This window comes from Eschrichtius robustus, chromosome 15 (assembly GCF_028021215.1).
Source record: "Eschrichtius robustus isolate mEscRob2 chromosome 15, mEscRob2.pri, whole genome shotgun sequence".
In the NCBI taxonomy this organism is placed as follows: Eukaryota; Metazoa; Chordata; class Mammalia; order Artiodactyla; family Eschrichtiidae; genus Eschrichtius; species Eschrichtius robustus.
Window position 1 is genome coordinate 19,373,875 of NC_090838.1, and position 17,350 is coordinate 19,391,224.

Sequence of the window (17,350 nt, forward strand, 5' to 3'; positions counted from 1 at the left end):
CATAGAGTTGATTTAGATAAAAAATAATAAACTAGCTATAATAAGTATTAGATATTTAATTCCTTAAGTTTTAGTGGTGCTTTCAACTCTACATGGAGTGGTTCATGTCCCTTAAAAAAAAGAAGTTTTCTACCAGGAAATGTTGAACAGTGGTTTATTTGGTTGGTTGGTTGGTTAAACTTTCCTCTAGCAAGGAGAAGTATTCTAAATCAACCTATTTATGATTCTCTCCTAAGATACTCATTGCATTACTGATCATTTGTTACCATTACTGATAATTTATCACTTTCTCCCCTCCAGTCCCACAATTACAGACGTCCTTGCTCTCATGTGGGTTAATACTGACCTTGAACACATAAACACAAACACACATGCCTCGCTTAGTCACTGCATATGAGGAGTATTATTGCATTTGAATATTATATAACAGTGGATTCTCTGCTATAATGAACTCAGTCTCTTATGTGATGAGACAAATATTGAATGATTAAAACTCTTAGAAAATCTGAAATTATCTATAGTTTCAATCACAGTGTTCATCAGGCTTTCCCCAAACTGTTCTAATATAACAAAAATTCCCTCATTTAAGTTTTAATTTATTTTCTTTCTACATTTATGCCAAGACTTGGGTGACAACCTGATCAGACATACTTGGTTATATTAGATTCAAGACCCTACGTTAAAGAGGTCTAATAAATACTTTATTTCTAAACAAACCAAGAGAAATATATAAAGAAAAGGTTAGTTAAAATGAAGAGGCACAAACAGTACAATAGATTTGAGTTGATTGTGTGAAAAAAGGGAAGATGAGGAAAAGACAACCAGGCATTCACAGAAGAGGAAACTTGAGTGGTGAATAAACATGAAAAATATTCAACCTCATTAATCAGGGAAATACAAAGTTAGACCATAACCATTTTTCAACTACTAATTGTAAAAAATAAAGAAGCTCAACAGTACCAAGTGATGGAATGGATGTTGGATTAACAGTAACTCTTATATAAGTTTCTGGAAAACAGTTCAATATTATAAAGTTGAACATTCACATAACCTGTGACTCAACAGTTCTATTCCTACATATGTACTCTAGAGAAACTCTTACACACATGCACTATGGAAAATGTGGAAGATATTCATAGCAGTATTGATTGTAATGACAAAAAACTGGGAACAATCTAGATATACAGGAGAATATAAAGACAGAGGGATGTGACAAGTGAGGAGTACACACATAATTGAATAATATTGATGATATTGGTAATGTTCAAGTTTTAAAGTTGGATGGGGCTTTGTAAGTTTTCATCTTATTAATCTAATTCTTAATTTATATATATATATATACACACACACATACATATATATATATATATCTTACCTATATTACTTTGTGTGAATATAAGATTGCATAAAAAATAAAATAAAACAGATCTGAATAATCACAAACTGGATTAATTGGCTCCTGATTAAGAAATAATTTGCCTGATTTCTTCCATAGTCATTTAGGAGACTTGTTCAAATGTGATAACAATGTCAAATCACCACTAAATTTTATAAAGCATTATGTTCTGTTTGCAGAATGCCTAGCAGATCTTAATGTTCTCACTTATCTTTTTCTGATTGTCCTTTTTTTGCCTTCAGCCTTTATTCTTAAATGCAATATTGTCTATAGCCCAAGAGGAGGTAGGAAAGGAAAGGCTTCCTTACTTTCTCATACTCTCTTCACTTAATTATTGGAAATTAATTTAAACCAAAATAATATATTTCATCTCTGCCTCCCATCCCCAATAAGTGATCCAATCATTAGTATATGTAGAGAGCAGGATCCAAAGAGCAAACCAGAGGAGTTTGACCTACATTAGTCTCTGCAACTTCAGGTCTTTATGATATGACTTTACTACTTGATTGGTATTGAATTTTAGGATATAATATAACACACTGCAAGGCAAAAACAATTTTGTATTATCATGTCACTGATATATTCCGTTACCATATGTAATAAAATTTAATAGTGCTTTTGTCCATTAAACATTTGAGAGGTGGCAGAATATTTTTTAGATGCAGTTGTTAGTTTTGAAACGTGAATGACTTGTATCAGGAGGCTATCATAAATGTAAACTTTCATTCTTTGTATAGGTAAAATCATCTCTATTGATACTAGTTCCCTGAGAGCTGCTGGCAGAACTGGCTGGGAAGATTTAGTGAGGAAGTGCATTTATGCTTTTTTCCAACCTCAAGGCAGAGAGCCATCTTATGCCAGACAACTATTTCAAGAAGGTAAGGTTTTTCTCTCTCAGCTATTTTCATTAACCTTGCTCTTTATTAATATTGAATAATTTATATAGAATTTGTGGCTTGATAAGTATTTTCTCCAAATTACAGTTTTTGCAATAATCAGTTTTAGGAAGGAAGAAGTGGGTAAGCAAAGTAATTCATGAGTGGATCCTGAATTTTGGGATGCACATTTTAAAGAACAGGATATCATGTGGTGGTCACTCACTCATTCATTCATTCATTCATTCAGCAGACACGTATCAAGTTCCTCACATACATAGAACACTATGTAAGGTGCCAGGGATACAGTGATGACAAGGCAGGGTTTTGCCCTCCAGGAGCTCAAAATCTGTTAGGAGGATATATGACAGTTTTAAAGATCACTGTGGCCTGGGCTATAAAAGAGGTATAACCAAAGAAGAAAAAAATTAATTCTGACTTGGAGAATCAGGGATGGCTTTAGAGAGGAAGTGATATTTTTGTCTGGCTTTTGACGATCACTCCCAGCAGAACAGGCATGTCAGAGGGCTTCTAGATAATACAGATCTATATCATGCATGTTTACTTCATGACTGTTACAGTACCTGACTCAGGTTGAAGTTTCAAGTTAAAAATATGTCATATGAAATTATTAATTAATAATTGAACAACTGCTGTGTCATAGTAAGTACTATGGGAATATGAAACAAGTATATTCCCTGCCCTTAAGGAACTTAACAGTATTATAGGAAAGATAGGGAAAATTAACTGAGAGTGAAGGCCAGAAAGTTTGTAAAGATTCAGAGATAAGGGGTTCTAATATATTTTAAAATATTGTCATGTAATTATGGTAGCCTAATACACCTTTCCCAGTGTAATTTATTCTGTAATCTCTAAGTAAATAGTTTGTCTGGAAAGAGACTCTTTGTATGGCTGTTCCTGAAAAACAATTTTTAAAATATTTTTCATTATTCCATCACCTTTCTTAATTTTAACATTTTCCCGTTAGGTTTCTTAAGTTTACAGATGATTTTCCATTCATTCCATTTTAGGTCAGCTGCTTCCTAATGGTATGTGAAGGAAGCAGCTTGATTTTTTTTTTTCAGGAAGCCATCTGTTTACTAGTCTGTTTACTTCTGGGACAGCTTCCGAAAGACTAATGGTTCTTCAGTTGGCCTCTTACTAGACTGTTACCATCCCCAAAGGTGGTATGTCAGTGGATATGACCGAGAAGTTCCCCAGGCAATCCTGAAGTGCAGTCAGGTTTGGAAACCATTACAGAAAGCAGTTAATGCCATCCGCTGGTTGCAAACTTTGTGACTCCCTCTACCAGCAATAGCACTTGACTTTTGCGTAAGTGGGAGACTCAGGGCACTGTCTTCACTCATTGCCTAAAATGCTGCAGTATATGATACTCTTCTCTTTGATTTTTGCCTTAACTTTATAAGTTGAACCTTCCAAGGCTTTCCTTAAAAGACTTTCAATTTTATTTGCCTATAATTTATATACATTTTGGCCAAGGCAAAGCCGGTCTAGATTATTGTCTCATTGTCCAAATGCCTAGGCTGCCCATAGATGTGATTGAGCCATGGTTTAAAGTATGTGTTTCTAAACCATTGGAATTCTCTATAAAATAGATTGATTAAAGTGTAATGAGTAACTAACCTATCATTAACATATGAAGTGAAAGAATTTAGAGAGAAATGTAAAGAAATATAATTCAGCACCTCTTCTCCATTACTCATGTCTCAGTGTCCTTTTCTTGTACTTTTTTTTAGAAAAAAAAAAAATTCCTCAATAGAAATAACTTTTTTCTCAGAATTAAATTGCCCAGAATTCACATGACTGATTCTAGTGTTTTGGAGATTCTGGACAACTTGGCAAACAGCGTTCATGAATTGAGCACATCTTTTTCTTATATGTTACATTCAGCAGTCAAGTTATATTCAACATCAAGTTTGAGAACCACTGGTCTATCAAGAATGGAGAGAGATGTAAATAGCATTTGCAGTTTCCTTGCTGCCTCTGCACTTAGGGACAGTGTGAAAGAATGAAACAAATTATGCCACTATATCCTCGATTTTGTGTAAAACTTTTAAAAAGTAAAACCTCTACAGTAATTGATATTTAGGCAAGAAAATGTGTCCTCCATCTGTCTTTTTTCCTGCCTTTAACTTACCTTTTGAAGGCAGCAGCTGGTATAAAATCCTCATAGGCATTAAAAATTTAAGTTCTTACTTTTTAAGAAATATTACCTAAATATGTGGCTTGCTCAGTGTTTAATTGCAAGTTTTCATTCTCGGACTTTGAAAACGAGATTAAACGTTAGTATTTGTGTGAAAAAAAAAAGATTTAAGTTCTTAGCTTAGTTTTTCAGCTGCTTTTGACAGACAGCTCACGGCCTGCTTTTAAAGGGTGTTGACCATTTTATTTTCCAGAATCAAATTTGAAAACACATTTCAGCCAAAGAATATTGTGGGAGCATTCAGGATGAACTAGATTAAAGCAGTTGTTCTCCATTGAGACTTGGGGGGGAACTGGGTATCAGGACCACCTGAGGAACTTTTTAAACTGGGAGGAAGTTCATGAAGGTACATAGTTTAGAAAAGCTTCCTCAGTTCTGTTCACTTCAGAATCATTCTTTTAGAGAAAAGTCTAGGTTAAATGCTTCCCTAAGGTCCCTGATAAGATTCATTTGGGGCAGCTGTTAAACCAGATTTCTGGACTCCACCCACACTACTGAACCAGAGTCTATAGTCTAAGATGTTTTATTACAGAAAAGTTTGGAAAACATAAACATAGGTTCCACAAGATATTAATAGCTATAACTAGGAAATGATGTTTCATGCTGAATTAAATATGGGAAATACTTCAGTCTCCGACTTTTGGGGATTCATAAGACATATTTAAGGTATTTAAGTTTCTGGGAAGTTCTACAATAAAGGTTCATGTTTGACTTTGTTACCCAGACTTATTTTTCCTCAGAATACTTTTTCCTGTAGCACATCTATTAGCACTTAAGGAGAGTAGTAGTCATGGGAAATGGTGGGCTAGATAGCCTAGAAAAGTTTTATGAAAGTTCTATTTACCTATTAACAGTAATGTAACGTAATGGATCGTTTCTTCTCTTTGAAAGATATCCATGATACATTGTTACATTAAAAAGTAGGCTAAGAAAGCATGGCATATATAGTAAGATCTCATTCTTGTATATCTATTTATCCAATAATAGAAGGCTAACAAAATGTTAACAGTGGTTATCTCTGAGTGATGGGATTATACAAGTTTATCTTTACTTACTCTTCGTTCATTTCTCTAGTAACTTTATAATCACAAAATAAAGTTATTTTCATTAAAAAAATCATGAGACAGTTGGAAGGAGTTTGTAGTATCAATAAGTTTGGAAATGTTGCTATAAAACGTAAGTTCCCATATGAATGATTAACCAGAATGTCCATGTTCTGTATAACAGAGTTAACTGAAAATCTTTTTTTTTGTCTAACTTTATTAAAAATATTTAAAATATGAGTTTATTTTCCTTTTTTAGAAATTTCGGTATACTGGGTAGAGTTTACACATTGGTGACTGAAAATCTTAGAGCATCTAGGGGTAATTTTTTTTTCTTTATCTTAGTAACAATTTTTAAATTGCATTTTTTCTGCATATATCTAGGGAAATATCAAAAAGAAAGAGAAATCTCTGCCAGCACTGATCTGTAGTACCCTGCCATACGTTTTAAACCTGCCCAGTTGGTTAACATCAGTAAGGCATGCTTGTTGAGGTTATCTCAGCACCAAATTAGGTGGAGTCAAAAACCCAAATAGCTCTACTTCTATAGCTGCTATGACCAGAGAAAACGGTTTCCTTTGCTCTGTTTCCTGGCTCTGTTGAGGCCTACTCTGGGGGGACAAAAGCAAAAACGATTGCCATTTTAAAGGTTCTTTGAAGAGTTTCTGGGGTGGCAATAATACCACATCAATAACATCCCTCCTCACTAAGTGTTCTAAAATTTTTAGAAATGGACACAGGAGTCAGAGATCAAAACCTGGCAAAACTAAATCAGGAAACAAAACCTGGTAAAACTAAATCAGAAAACAAGGTCAGGACCTGTGATCAAATGAAATTCCAAATAGTTTTGTTCAGGCACAGATCTTTCTTATGGGGAAAATTTGGTGTGTAGAACAGACGTTTAACCAACCAGTTCTGTAAAGAATTATGGCTCCCATACTCATGTCTTAATTCAGAATATTAGATTGTTATATAGGGTTGAAGCTATTAGTATAAATGGTATCTTGGGATTGGCTGAATGTGAGTGAGTATGACTCAGGACATAGGTACTTTGGAAGCTGCTTATTTGTAGTTTGTTTTTTCTTTGGTATTTATTCAGGAAATATTCATTCAGTACCTGCTATGTACCAGGTTCCATGCTAGATATTATCTCACAATAAACTGGCTCCATTTTAGTGACAATGGGCAAAGGTTAATTTGCATTATTAAGTCCTAAACTTGTAAATGACGAAGTCAGAGTTCAAACCTAAATCTGATTCCTAGGCTTTTATTCTTTTCATTGACCTGTGCTGCCTTCCTTGTGCTGAGTCTTATTCCACACCTTATTATCCAAAATAAATAATCTAACTTCAGAACTTAAAGTGTAATAATTTCCTGTATTAAGTTAGAAGAGATTCCCCAATTTTGGAATTTTCACTAGTTTAGATGTAGTCCTCCAAATTAAGGCAGCATAATTACCAAAGGACTATTGATGGTTCTATAATCCACAGTATCTTAATATTCCCATGTTAGCCTGAGTTTCTAGTTCTTTCTCACTTTAAAAGCATCGTACAATTTCAATGGAGAGTGGAAAATAAGAACGGGACACAGTACTAGCCCTTACGTTTATTCTACCTGAAGAAGAAAAATAAGTGTATAAAAGGTTTTCTACCTCCTATTCAAAGAGATATAGAAGAAATGTTTATGAAACAATGAAAAATAAGATTGGAAATGCAAAATGAAATCAGATTATATGGAGCTGTACTGTCCAATATGGTAGCCACTAGCCACATGCAGCTATTGAGTACTTGAAATGTGGCTAGTGAGACTAAGGCACTGAATTTTAAATTTCTTTTAATTTTAAATTTAATTTGTCACATTAATTTGCCACATTATGAAAGTGGCTGATGACTACCATATTGGACAGTCAGCTCAGTGGTGAAGAGCCAGAGAATGTTTTCCAGCAGAATGATCCTAAAGCGCAATAAAGTGTGATGAAAAAATAGACAAAATGGCATAAGCAAAATAACGTGAAATATATTCTGTGTCTTATCTGGCCATTTATGTATCTGTAGCTTTCTCATTATCCCAGGTTAATAATTTATCTTAAAGTGCCACTTTTTTGTTGTAGTTGTGTTTTCTAAAATATATTATCAGAAGATATTAACAGTTGGGAATTGTTAATTTTTTTTAAGGTTTTGTCAGAGCAAACATTTAACTTATATCCTTACACAGAAATTATTGGTTTTCATTAAAGACGTTTTCATCATTTATTATTTCACTAGGTACTAAATTTCTCCATGTGTTATATTTGGTAAATGTGCCAGTGATTTGGCTGAAATTGCCAGATGGGTAAGGAATCCTTGAAATTAACTTTATATCCTGGTTTTGGTACTTTGGGAGATTTATGTATGGCATAGATTTACAGCAGATTATGCCCTCTTCAGTTTATATGGTATACCCATGGCAATAAAGTAGAGCCTGCCTTCTCTTTACTTAAAGTAATATGTAGCTTCAAAAATTATTTATCAGTTGGTCATTTTGTCTTTCTCATATGCCTTTAAAGTGTGACTGAAGCCCTTTCTGAAATGTCTTTGAAAAATAGGACTAACGTTTATTACAGGCTAAATTATAATAGTCATTTGTGGTAGTAACCCTTGTATTTCAGCAGATATGATTTTTAACCTTGGTATAGCTGAGTCTACCTATTAAATCTTTCTTAAAAAAGAATTCTATTGTATTACTGAAACATCAATGACATTTTCTTACTTAGTAGTCTGGTATAGCCTTTACATATTTCATAAATATTTACCAGTAGAGTTAGAATTTTATCTGCTGTTAATAAAGCTTTAAGACAAAAGTAAATCGTGTTGTTTATACAGTGATTTGACTGCCTTAACCTAGTTTTTATTTTATATTAGTAATCAGTGGCTTTACCTTAATTTGCTTACTAAATTAATTCAAACATCAAAAATAATATATATGACTATAATAATTTGACAAGTGGGGACCTTATCAATTCACATTCCTGAGTGAAAAATCAGTTAAAGAGCTCTGCAAACTAATCAAAACTTAGAGGATGAATTTTATAGTATATTAATGACATCTCAATAAAGCTGTTTTTAAAAATCAGCCAGCCAAAGGTAGGGGGAGAGCTTGTTAGAGATAATACTGAGAATGAGAGGGGAGAAAATTACTTCTTGGTATTTTTAATGAACCCTTAATAAATTTAAGGAGCTGCCCCATTATAGGGAAAGATTAAGGTTGATTTTTTTGTGGTTTGTGGTTTCTTCATAATCATAACTTCTGTGAGGAGGCACCCATTCAAGTAGGACTAAATTAAAACTTGTCATCAGATTGTATATTTCACCCAGAATCATTTTCCCCCCTCAGACATCTGCTTTATCTGACTGTATTTTGAGTCTGAGCAGACAGCAGTTGGAAGGGCATTTAAATGAAGTTCTAGGTAGAAATAAGGCTTGGTAACTCTCCTTTGCCCAAAGTATAAGTGTCAGAATTTTAACTAGGTTTCTCTTTTGTTTGAAACAGTGATGACTCGTGGCACTGCCTCCAGCCCATCCTATAGATTCATATTGAATGATGGGACAATGCTTAGCGCCCACACCAAGTGTAAACTTTGCTACCCTCAAAGTCCAGACATGCAGCCTTTCATCATGGGAATTCATATCATCGACAGGTACTACTTATTTGGAGAGCTTCATATGAAATAAGTCAGTTCACATATCTCTTCTTAGAGAAAAAAGTTTTATATTCTTGATGGCGAGAAAACAAATTTTAAATTAGGCATTAAACTAACATGATGAGTATATAGTTAATATATCCATACTGAGTTTCATAGTTCTGTCGCCTAACAATAGCTTTGTTGCTTAAAAAGGGAGACAGGAAAGGTGTGGCTGAATATATGCTTAAGGAATAAAAACCAAAAACGTGGCTAAGAATTTCCAACTTTCCGTATGTGAACTTATGGTCTTATAAAAGATTTGAGTTTATTAGTATTGTTATTTTTTAATTTTAAAAGTGCTTTATTTTCATTAGGGCAAAACTCAGTGGCTCCTGAGTTCAAGTTGACAGTTTATCAAACTACAAATTATTAAACTATCCACTTGAGATTTTTTGAATGTCATTGCCTCTAATTTGTTCTCCTCTCAAAATATGTTTTGCACTATTATATATGGTAAATTCATGAAACCATTCTTTTATCCTATGAATTATTCAAAATCCTACATTTACAACTATTTAAAATTTAGCATTAAACAAAAGCAAAGACATTTTCCCTCACTTCATCTTTCTCTCATCTGATATATTTGCTTATGGGAACATGGTAATACCAGTCACAAATCTGTTGTCGTAATTATGGATTTGAGTAAAGAACTTGATGAAAATCTGAATTCAGTATTCTGCATTTTCTAATTTTAGTTTAATTTATGCTTGTGAGTGGAATTAGCACAGTTCTTTTTTTCATATTGTGATTTCTCTTTCAGAACATCTGCTATGTCTGCATGTCACCCTTTTTAATTTTTACATCAGTGACACAGTATTTTCCTTACCCAGTCTTCCTCTTTGGAGTTGAAATACTTAAAAGCTGTAACAAGGGAGTCATAAATAAATACTTTGTAACCAGAGAGGTGTGGAAAGTTTCTCTTTTAACTAAAAGTCTTATGTAGTGTTAATTATTTATATGAAATTTTGAAAAGTTTAGAAGTACATATATTGGATTTTTTTCCAAGGCCAAGAATGTTTTCTCTCCCATTTAACTGAAACCATTATCATATTTACAGGGTCTTAAGCACTATTGCCTATTAAGTGATGCTAATATTTCACAGTAGTACTAACAGTCCACTGCTTTTCTTAAAGTGATACAGAAGCTTTTTACTTGATAGTTTGCTACATTAGTGAGATTAATGGTCTTGTTTTATAATATTCATCATAAAAATATTATAATGGAAAACAGTGAAGATCTTTGAATGTCTTTTCCTCCTCTAGGGAACACAGTGGTCTTTCTCCTCAAGATGACACTAATCCTGGAATGTCAATTCCCCGGGTAAACCCTTCCGTCAATCCTAGTATCTCTCCAGCTCACGGCGCGGCCCGTTCAGCTACATTGCCACCATCCAACAACAACGTGGTATCCACCAGAGTAAACCGCCAACAGAGCTCAGACCTTCATAGCAGCAGTCACAGTAATTCTAGCAACAGCCAAGGGAGTTTTGGATGCTCACCTGGAAATCAGATTGTAGCCAGTGTTGCCTTAAACCAGGGACAGGCCAGTTCCCAGAGCACTAATCCCTCTTTAAACCTCAATAATTCTCCTATGGAAGGTACAGGAATATCCCTTGCACAGTTCATGTCTCCAAGGAGACAAGTTAGTTCTGGATTGGCAACAAGGCCCAGGATGCCAAACAATTCATTTCCTCCTAATATTCCGACATTAAGCTCCCCTGTTAGCATGACAAGTACTGCCTGTAATAATAGTAACCGATCTTATTCAAACATCCCAGTAACACCTTTACAGAGTATGAATGAAGGACCCAATAACTCTGTTGGCTTCTCTGCCAGTTCTCCAGTCCTCAGGCAGATGAGCTCACAGAATTCACCTAACAGATTAAATATACAGCCAGCAAAAGCTGAATCCAAAGATAATAAAGAGATCGCGTCCATTTTAAATGAAATGATTCAGTCTGACAACAGCTCTAATGATGGCAAACCTCTGGATTCTGGGCTTCTGCATAACAGTGACAGACTCTCAGATGGAGACAATAAATACTCTCAAACCAGTCACAAACTAGTGCAGCTTTTGACAACAACTGCAGAGCAGCAGTTACGGCATGCTGATATAGACACAAGTTGCAAAGAGGTACTGTCCTGCACAGGCACTCCCAGCTCTGCCTCTGCTAGCTCCTCAAGTGGTTCTTGCCCTTCCTCTCATAGCTCACTGACAGAGCGGCACAAAATCCTACACCGGCTCTTACAGGAGGGTAGCCCCTCGGATATCACAACTTTGTCTGTGGAGCCTGATAAAAAGGACAGTGCATCTACTTCTGTGGCAGTGACTGGACAGGTACAAGGGAACTCCAGTATAAAGCTGGAACTGGATGCTTCAAAGAAAAAAGAATCAAAAGACCATCAGCTCCTACGCTACCTTTTAGATAAAGATGAGAAAGATTTAAGATCCACTCCAAACCTGAGCCTGGATGATGTAAAGGTGAAGGTGGAAAAGAAAGAACAGATGGATCCTTGTAACACAAATCCAGCCCCAATGACCAAACCTGCTCCTGAGGAAATTAAACTGGAGTCACAGAGCCAGGTAGGTAATTCCTTGCTTCACAGAATGAACATTCCTAGTTATTTTTTTATTTTCATTTATTTTATTCCATCCATAGACCGTATTTGGATTCAGGCTATGTTTTGCCCTATCCCTTGGGCATATATTAAAAGGTTAGTTTTGACGGTTGAAAAATTACAGGATGCCCTGAAAAGTTCTCTTTGGAACCTTGGAGGGCAACAATATTAATGTGGCATTCTAAGAAAGTAGTTGTTTCTTTCTTTCTATAAAATCAGAGTTCACATCTTTGGAGGTTTAAAAAAATACCTTCCCTGCCCCCTCCTCCCATCTTCCCACCTATTAAATCCAACTCTTTCAGAATAGAACCTAGAAACCTGTATTTTAAAGACACTCCCCAGAGAACTCTGATATGTAACTACGTTTGGGAACCTCTGATGTAAATGAAATGAGAGAGAAATGTGAGGAGGTGGACAAAGCTGCCTAGTCTGGCTTGCTTTGCTATTTAATTTCCTTTGAAGCATTTTTAAAAGTCTTTTTCCTTCTCATCTGATTCTAACTGCCCTCAATCCACAACCCCCATCAGAATAGGGACTTTGAGTATTCCGGATAGCAGGGTATATAACATGCCCTGAAACAAAAGTAAATAAAAATAAACCTTTGCATAAATTGTTATGGATCAGGAACCTCTGTGTTGAGGCTGGGGTAGGGGTGGAGTGAAAAGTAATAGGCAGCTTCATTTATTGAATAATTGCTGTGGACTCTGAAGGAATTTAAGAAAAAAAGAAAATGTGATTCCTCCCTGCTAGGAGCTTGCACATTATTTAGATAGAATACAGACATACGTGAAATAGCTGAAAATGTATTCACATAACAGTTTATTAATAAGACTCTTCATTGTGAAACAAGATTCACACTTAGTACGTATAGGTCCTACAGTTTCTTGAGTCAGCTTTATTTTCTGCCCTCATCTCACAGAAGTCTCTCTCTTCCCTCAGGCATACTGCATTCTAGGCACATGGAAGCCCTTGCCACTCCTGGGATAAGCCATGTCTCTTCTAAGCATCTTCTGCCTTGCTCTCCTTTCTATGTCTGCTGAACTTCTACTCATCCTTCACAAACAATTCAGACATCATTTCTGTAAAGCCTTCCCCAGTAGCCTTAGTTAAACATTCCCTTCCTCTCCACTCTCATAGTTCTCTGTATTGTCTCTATTGACTATAACACTATTTGGGTTATTTCTTTACCTGTGTGGTCTTTGAGAAGGCTGTCTCTTGGTACAACTAAACTAGTGCTGTGTTTCTAAGCTGAAAAACAGCTTTAAATAATAACTATGTTAAAACTCTCATGCTTTAAAATTAACTTTAAAAGTAACAGCTTTATAAGAAAATACCATTGTGTACAATCTTGGCACATCTGTTTTAGTGCACATGTACATGCATTTCTGCTGAGTTTATACCTGGGAGTGGAATTGCAAGATCGTAAAATATGTATGTGTTCATCTTTAGTAGATAATGCCAGTTTTCCTAGTGTGTGAGAATTCCTTCTAGTTGTTCCATGTCCTTGTTAATACTTGCTGTTGTCAATCTTTTAAATTTTAGCTGTTCTGGGGTCTGTGTAGTGATATTTCGTAGTTTTAATTTGCCTTTCCCTGGTAAACATTTATTGGTCATTTGGATATCTTCTTTTGTAAATAGCCTGTTCAAGTGTTTTGCCCATTTTCCCAATGTTATATTTTTCCTATTGACCTGTAAGAGTTCTTTATGCATTTTGAGTGAGTCCTTTATTGTTTATATATTTGCAGATATCTTCTCTATGCTGTGCCTTGCCTTTTCTTTCTCTTAATGGTGCTTTTTGTTGGAGTGAAGTTCTTCATTTTAACGTAGTCCAATTTGTCAGTTTTTTCCTTTATTGTTAGTACTTTTTGCACATGCCACAAAAGAAATGTTCAAAAATAGTCATAGTAGTTTAACTTGTATTAGCCAAAACCCAGAAAAACTCCCAAATCCATTACAGTAGAATTTATAAATATATTGTAGCATATTCATACAGTGAGATACTATTCAGCAACAAAAACAAAGTGATCTACTGCTACTTGCGACAAGGTGTCTAAACTTCAGAAATGTAATGTTAAGTGAAAGAAGCCAGACTTCTAAAAAATACATACGTGTAATTCTGTTACACAATCTAGAAGGAAATTTTTGTTGAAGTAAATAATGAAACCCAAACAGGTAGACATTTTATGTTGATGAATTATCTTAAGGTAACCATAGTGGAATAATACTGTGAAATAAAGGTCAGTTTTCTCCTGTGCATAGCCACAGACAGATGTAGGAATTCCCTACCTATGCTAGAAGATATGTTTCTTATTCTAGTAAGTCCTTAAGTGGTAAGTGACCTTTCTGGGATCTTTCAAGCTAATATTTATTAAAAACTTTCCCAAACTTTTAAAAATTATTTTTAAAAACAGTGTATGTTTTGCACCATCATAAAGTAAGCCATTTTATAAAATTTTGAAAAATATGACAGAAGATAATCACCCATGATGCTATCGTTGTAACACAGTACTCTTGATATTTCTTTCCAGTTCAGTCTTTTTCCAGTGCATACATTTTATACCAAGATATAGTAGATAAACACTATGTGTATGTTATCTTATATCCTGTAGTATATTAATATCATAAGCGTCCACATTTTGTTCCAGTGTTAGGTCCTGTTATTTCATTGAGACCCCAATCTTTCTTTCTTCTTTCTTCATTCTCTCATAGTTACACTCAATTCATATAGTTTAAAGGAACAACTTGTTTTCTACATTGTTTCAGGTGAAAGTGTAGAATATATTTCCTCTAACTTTGGTTTCCGTTCTTAGTTTACAGCTGACCTTGACCAGTTTGATCAGTTACTACCCACGCTGGAGAAGGCAGCACAGTTGCCAGGCTTATGTGAGACAGAGAGGATGGATGGTGCGGTCACCAGTGTAGCCATCAAATCGGAGATCCTGCCACCTGCACTTCAGACCACCACTGCCAGACCCACTTCCAGGCTGAATAGTATGTGTTGGGGACAGAACTTCATTTTAAATGTTTAATGATAATATGGATTAGTGCTTTGTCTCTCATCATTATTGCACAGACCTTTTGTTTGTTGAGAGTGAAATATCTTTTCATTAATGCCACTCTTAGTAATACACAGTTACTTTCAGACATATGAACTTCACTCATCCTGTCTATTTTAAGTTATAGTATAACCTCTACTTTTTTGTAATTGATGTTAAGGTGAGTAGTTGATGTTAAGGAGAGCAATTTTGTGTTCTTACCCAAAACATTCCATAGTAGGACTTTCAGAAATATAATACTGGATCAGATTATGTTTCCCAAAGGGTCTTCCTTGAACACTAGTCCTATGAAAAAAAGGATTTTGTGCTAACATACACTGGGCAAATGCTACGTGACATATACACCATTCCTCTGTTAAAATTCCACAGTGCATATTAAAGGTTTTAGGAAGTCCTGTGTTAGATGAACTAGTTTATATATTTTAAAAATTGTTTTGCTTTATCTTTGTGCCAGTTTATTGTTTTTTAATTTAAAACAAAATTTTATACAATTTTTAAAGTTTACACTCCATTTACAGTTATTACAGAATATTGACTATATTCCCCATGTTGTACAATACATCCTTGTAGCCTGTCTTACAAGTTAAATTTAAATTTAATTTAAAGATTTCTTTAACCCAGCATTTGCCAAACTTTTCTTGATTATGGAATTCCTTTTCTCAAGTAATACATATTACCCCACAGAATGAGTTTTTCATGGGGCACTGTTTAGGAGACATCTATGTTGAAATAGGTCATGACTCCTCTAGCGCATGTTAGCATTCTCCTACTTAAGAGACACTTTGAATAGTATACTTACAATTCATGAAGATAGTTTTCACCCATCAAATTTTGAAGTTGAAAAAAATAGTGGTGATAATTCCATTGTGTGACCTTGAAAGTAAAGGAAACTAACCAGCTCACTTTCAAAATTTGCCTGTCCCTCTTCTAATGGGACCAGATGTGGGCCTTGTTTATTTCAGTCTGACTACAGCTTTTAGCTGGCATGACACAATTCCCAAAAGCTTACCAAGATTTCCAGACATCTGGAAAGAAAAATCTCAAGTCATCTCTGACATTTTTGGAAGCAGTTTTTCAGCTGACCAGAACACTAGATGAGAGCAGGAGCCTAGGTTCAAGTCTCATATTTCCCGTTTATTAACGGTAATACCTTAAGCACATGAATTTTCTGAGTCTCATTCTCTTTATCTGCAAAATAAGAATTAGATGAAACAACTTCAGAAGTCTTCTAATTGAAATAGAGATTCCAGACTCTGGGATATCCGGCACAGTTGGGGAAACAATGAGGTGTAAGTCTAAGAGGAGATAAAATGAAAGTCTGCATATTGATTGGTTTCATCCTCGTCCTTCCCCTTCCAATGTGGGAGACTGGAGGGGTTATCTCAGGAGATACCAAATGGCCAGAAAGAAGATGTCCGGATATTGGTATGTATGGGGAAATCCCTAAAGTGCAAAGGTCATGCTACCATCTAAGCATCCAACAGTGAAGGCTACCAGCAGACACAAGCCTCACACTGAGCCCAACCATTCAGTGTTTTAGAACACTGTATCTGTTTAGAATAGACACAGCCAAAGATAATCAGGACGTTGAGGGAAGTCTGTAACTTGAAAGAGAGCAAACAAAACAAGGTCGAGCTTCACTTTTTCTTCCCTGCTTTCTATATGTCTTTTGGTCTTTTTGTTCTTTCTGACAGCTTTTCTCAGCTTTATTTTCTAATATTTCTCTTGCATTTAAAAAATTTTGGATATCTAATTTCCAAAAATTCTTGCTTTTTGTCCCTTTTTTTCTTCCCATGTTATTCATGGATGAAATATCTTTTCAAAAATTTTTTAGTCCATACACTCATTGTATACTTCCTTTGCATACTCTTTTTTTGTTTGTTTGACAGGTCCTAGAAGATATACTTCAGCGAACAGGGAGAAAACCAAAAAAGAAAAACGTACAGGGTCCAGGGGAAACAGGATCTGAAGGGAAGTCCAGGAATGATGAGCAAGATTAGAGAACAACCAGTGTTGATTGGAGCAGGGGGCCTGAGTCCTCTGGAAAGGCAGCCTCCAAGGGAGAAATTACATTTATCTCTTTGAGTTTATAGGAAATATTAATGATAGATTTATGTCAATAATGTTGAAGCATCCAAAAATTTCTCCTAGAAAAGCAGGAAAATGAAAAAAAATAAGATAATTGTTAACTCCAGAAAAAAGAAATCATGATATAAGAAAGGATGTTTGAACATAGTACACGACATGCCTTAGCAGTGAGTAATATTTGTGTAGTCGTAAGAATCTAAATATTAACTTTTTATTTTATAAAGAACTGTGATCTCTGTTAGGGAATTGAGGGCACAGGAGGTAATAAGAGAGGTGATGTGAGAGAACTAAAACCCCATCTATCATGATGGGGAGTCAGAAATCTAAAA

General features: G+C 35.0%; 1 protein-coding gene across 10 annotated transcripts in view; it reads left to right on the plus strand.

Annotated features, from left to right (window-relative positions):
* The window catches only part of NCOA1 (nuclear receptor coactivator 1), a 264,345-nt gene that overhangs the window by 188,447 nt on the left and 58,548 nt on the right, over positions 1–17,350 (plus strand). For all 10 annotated transcript variants that reach the window (XM_068564107.1, XM_068564108.1, XM_068564105.1 and 7 more), the window contains 4 exons: positions 2,134–2,274; positions 9,067–9,214; positions 10,522–11,842; positions 14,688–14,868. In XM_068564107.1, coding sequence (XP_068420208.1) covers positions 2,134–2,274; positions 9,067–9,214; positions 10,522–11,842; positions 14,688–14,868 — 1,791 coding nt within the window. The remainder of the gene's footprint in view (positions 1–2,133; positions 2,275–9,066; positions 9,215–10,521; positions 11,843–14,687; positions 14,869–17,350) is intronic.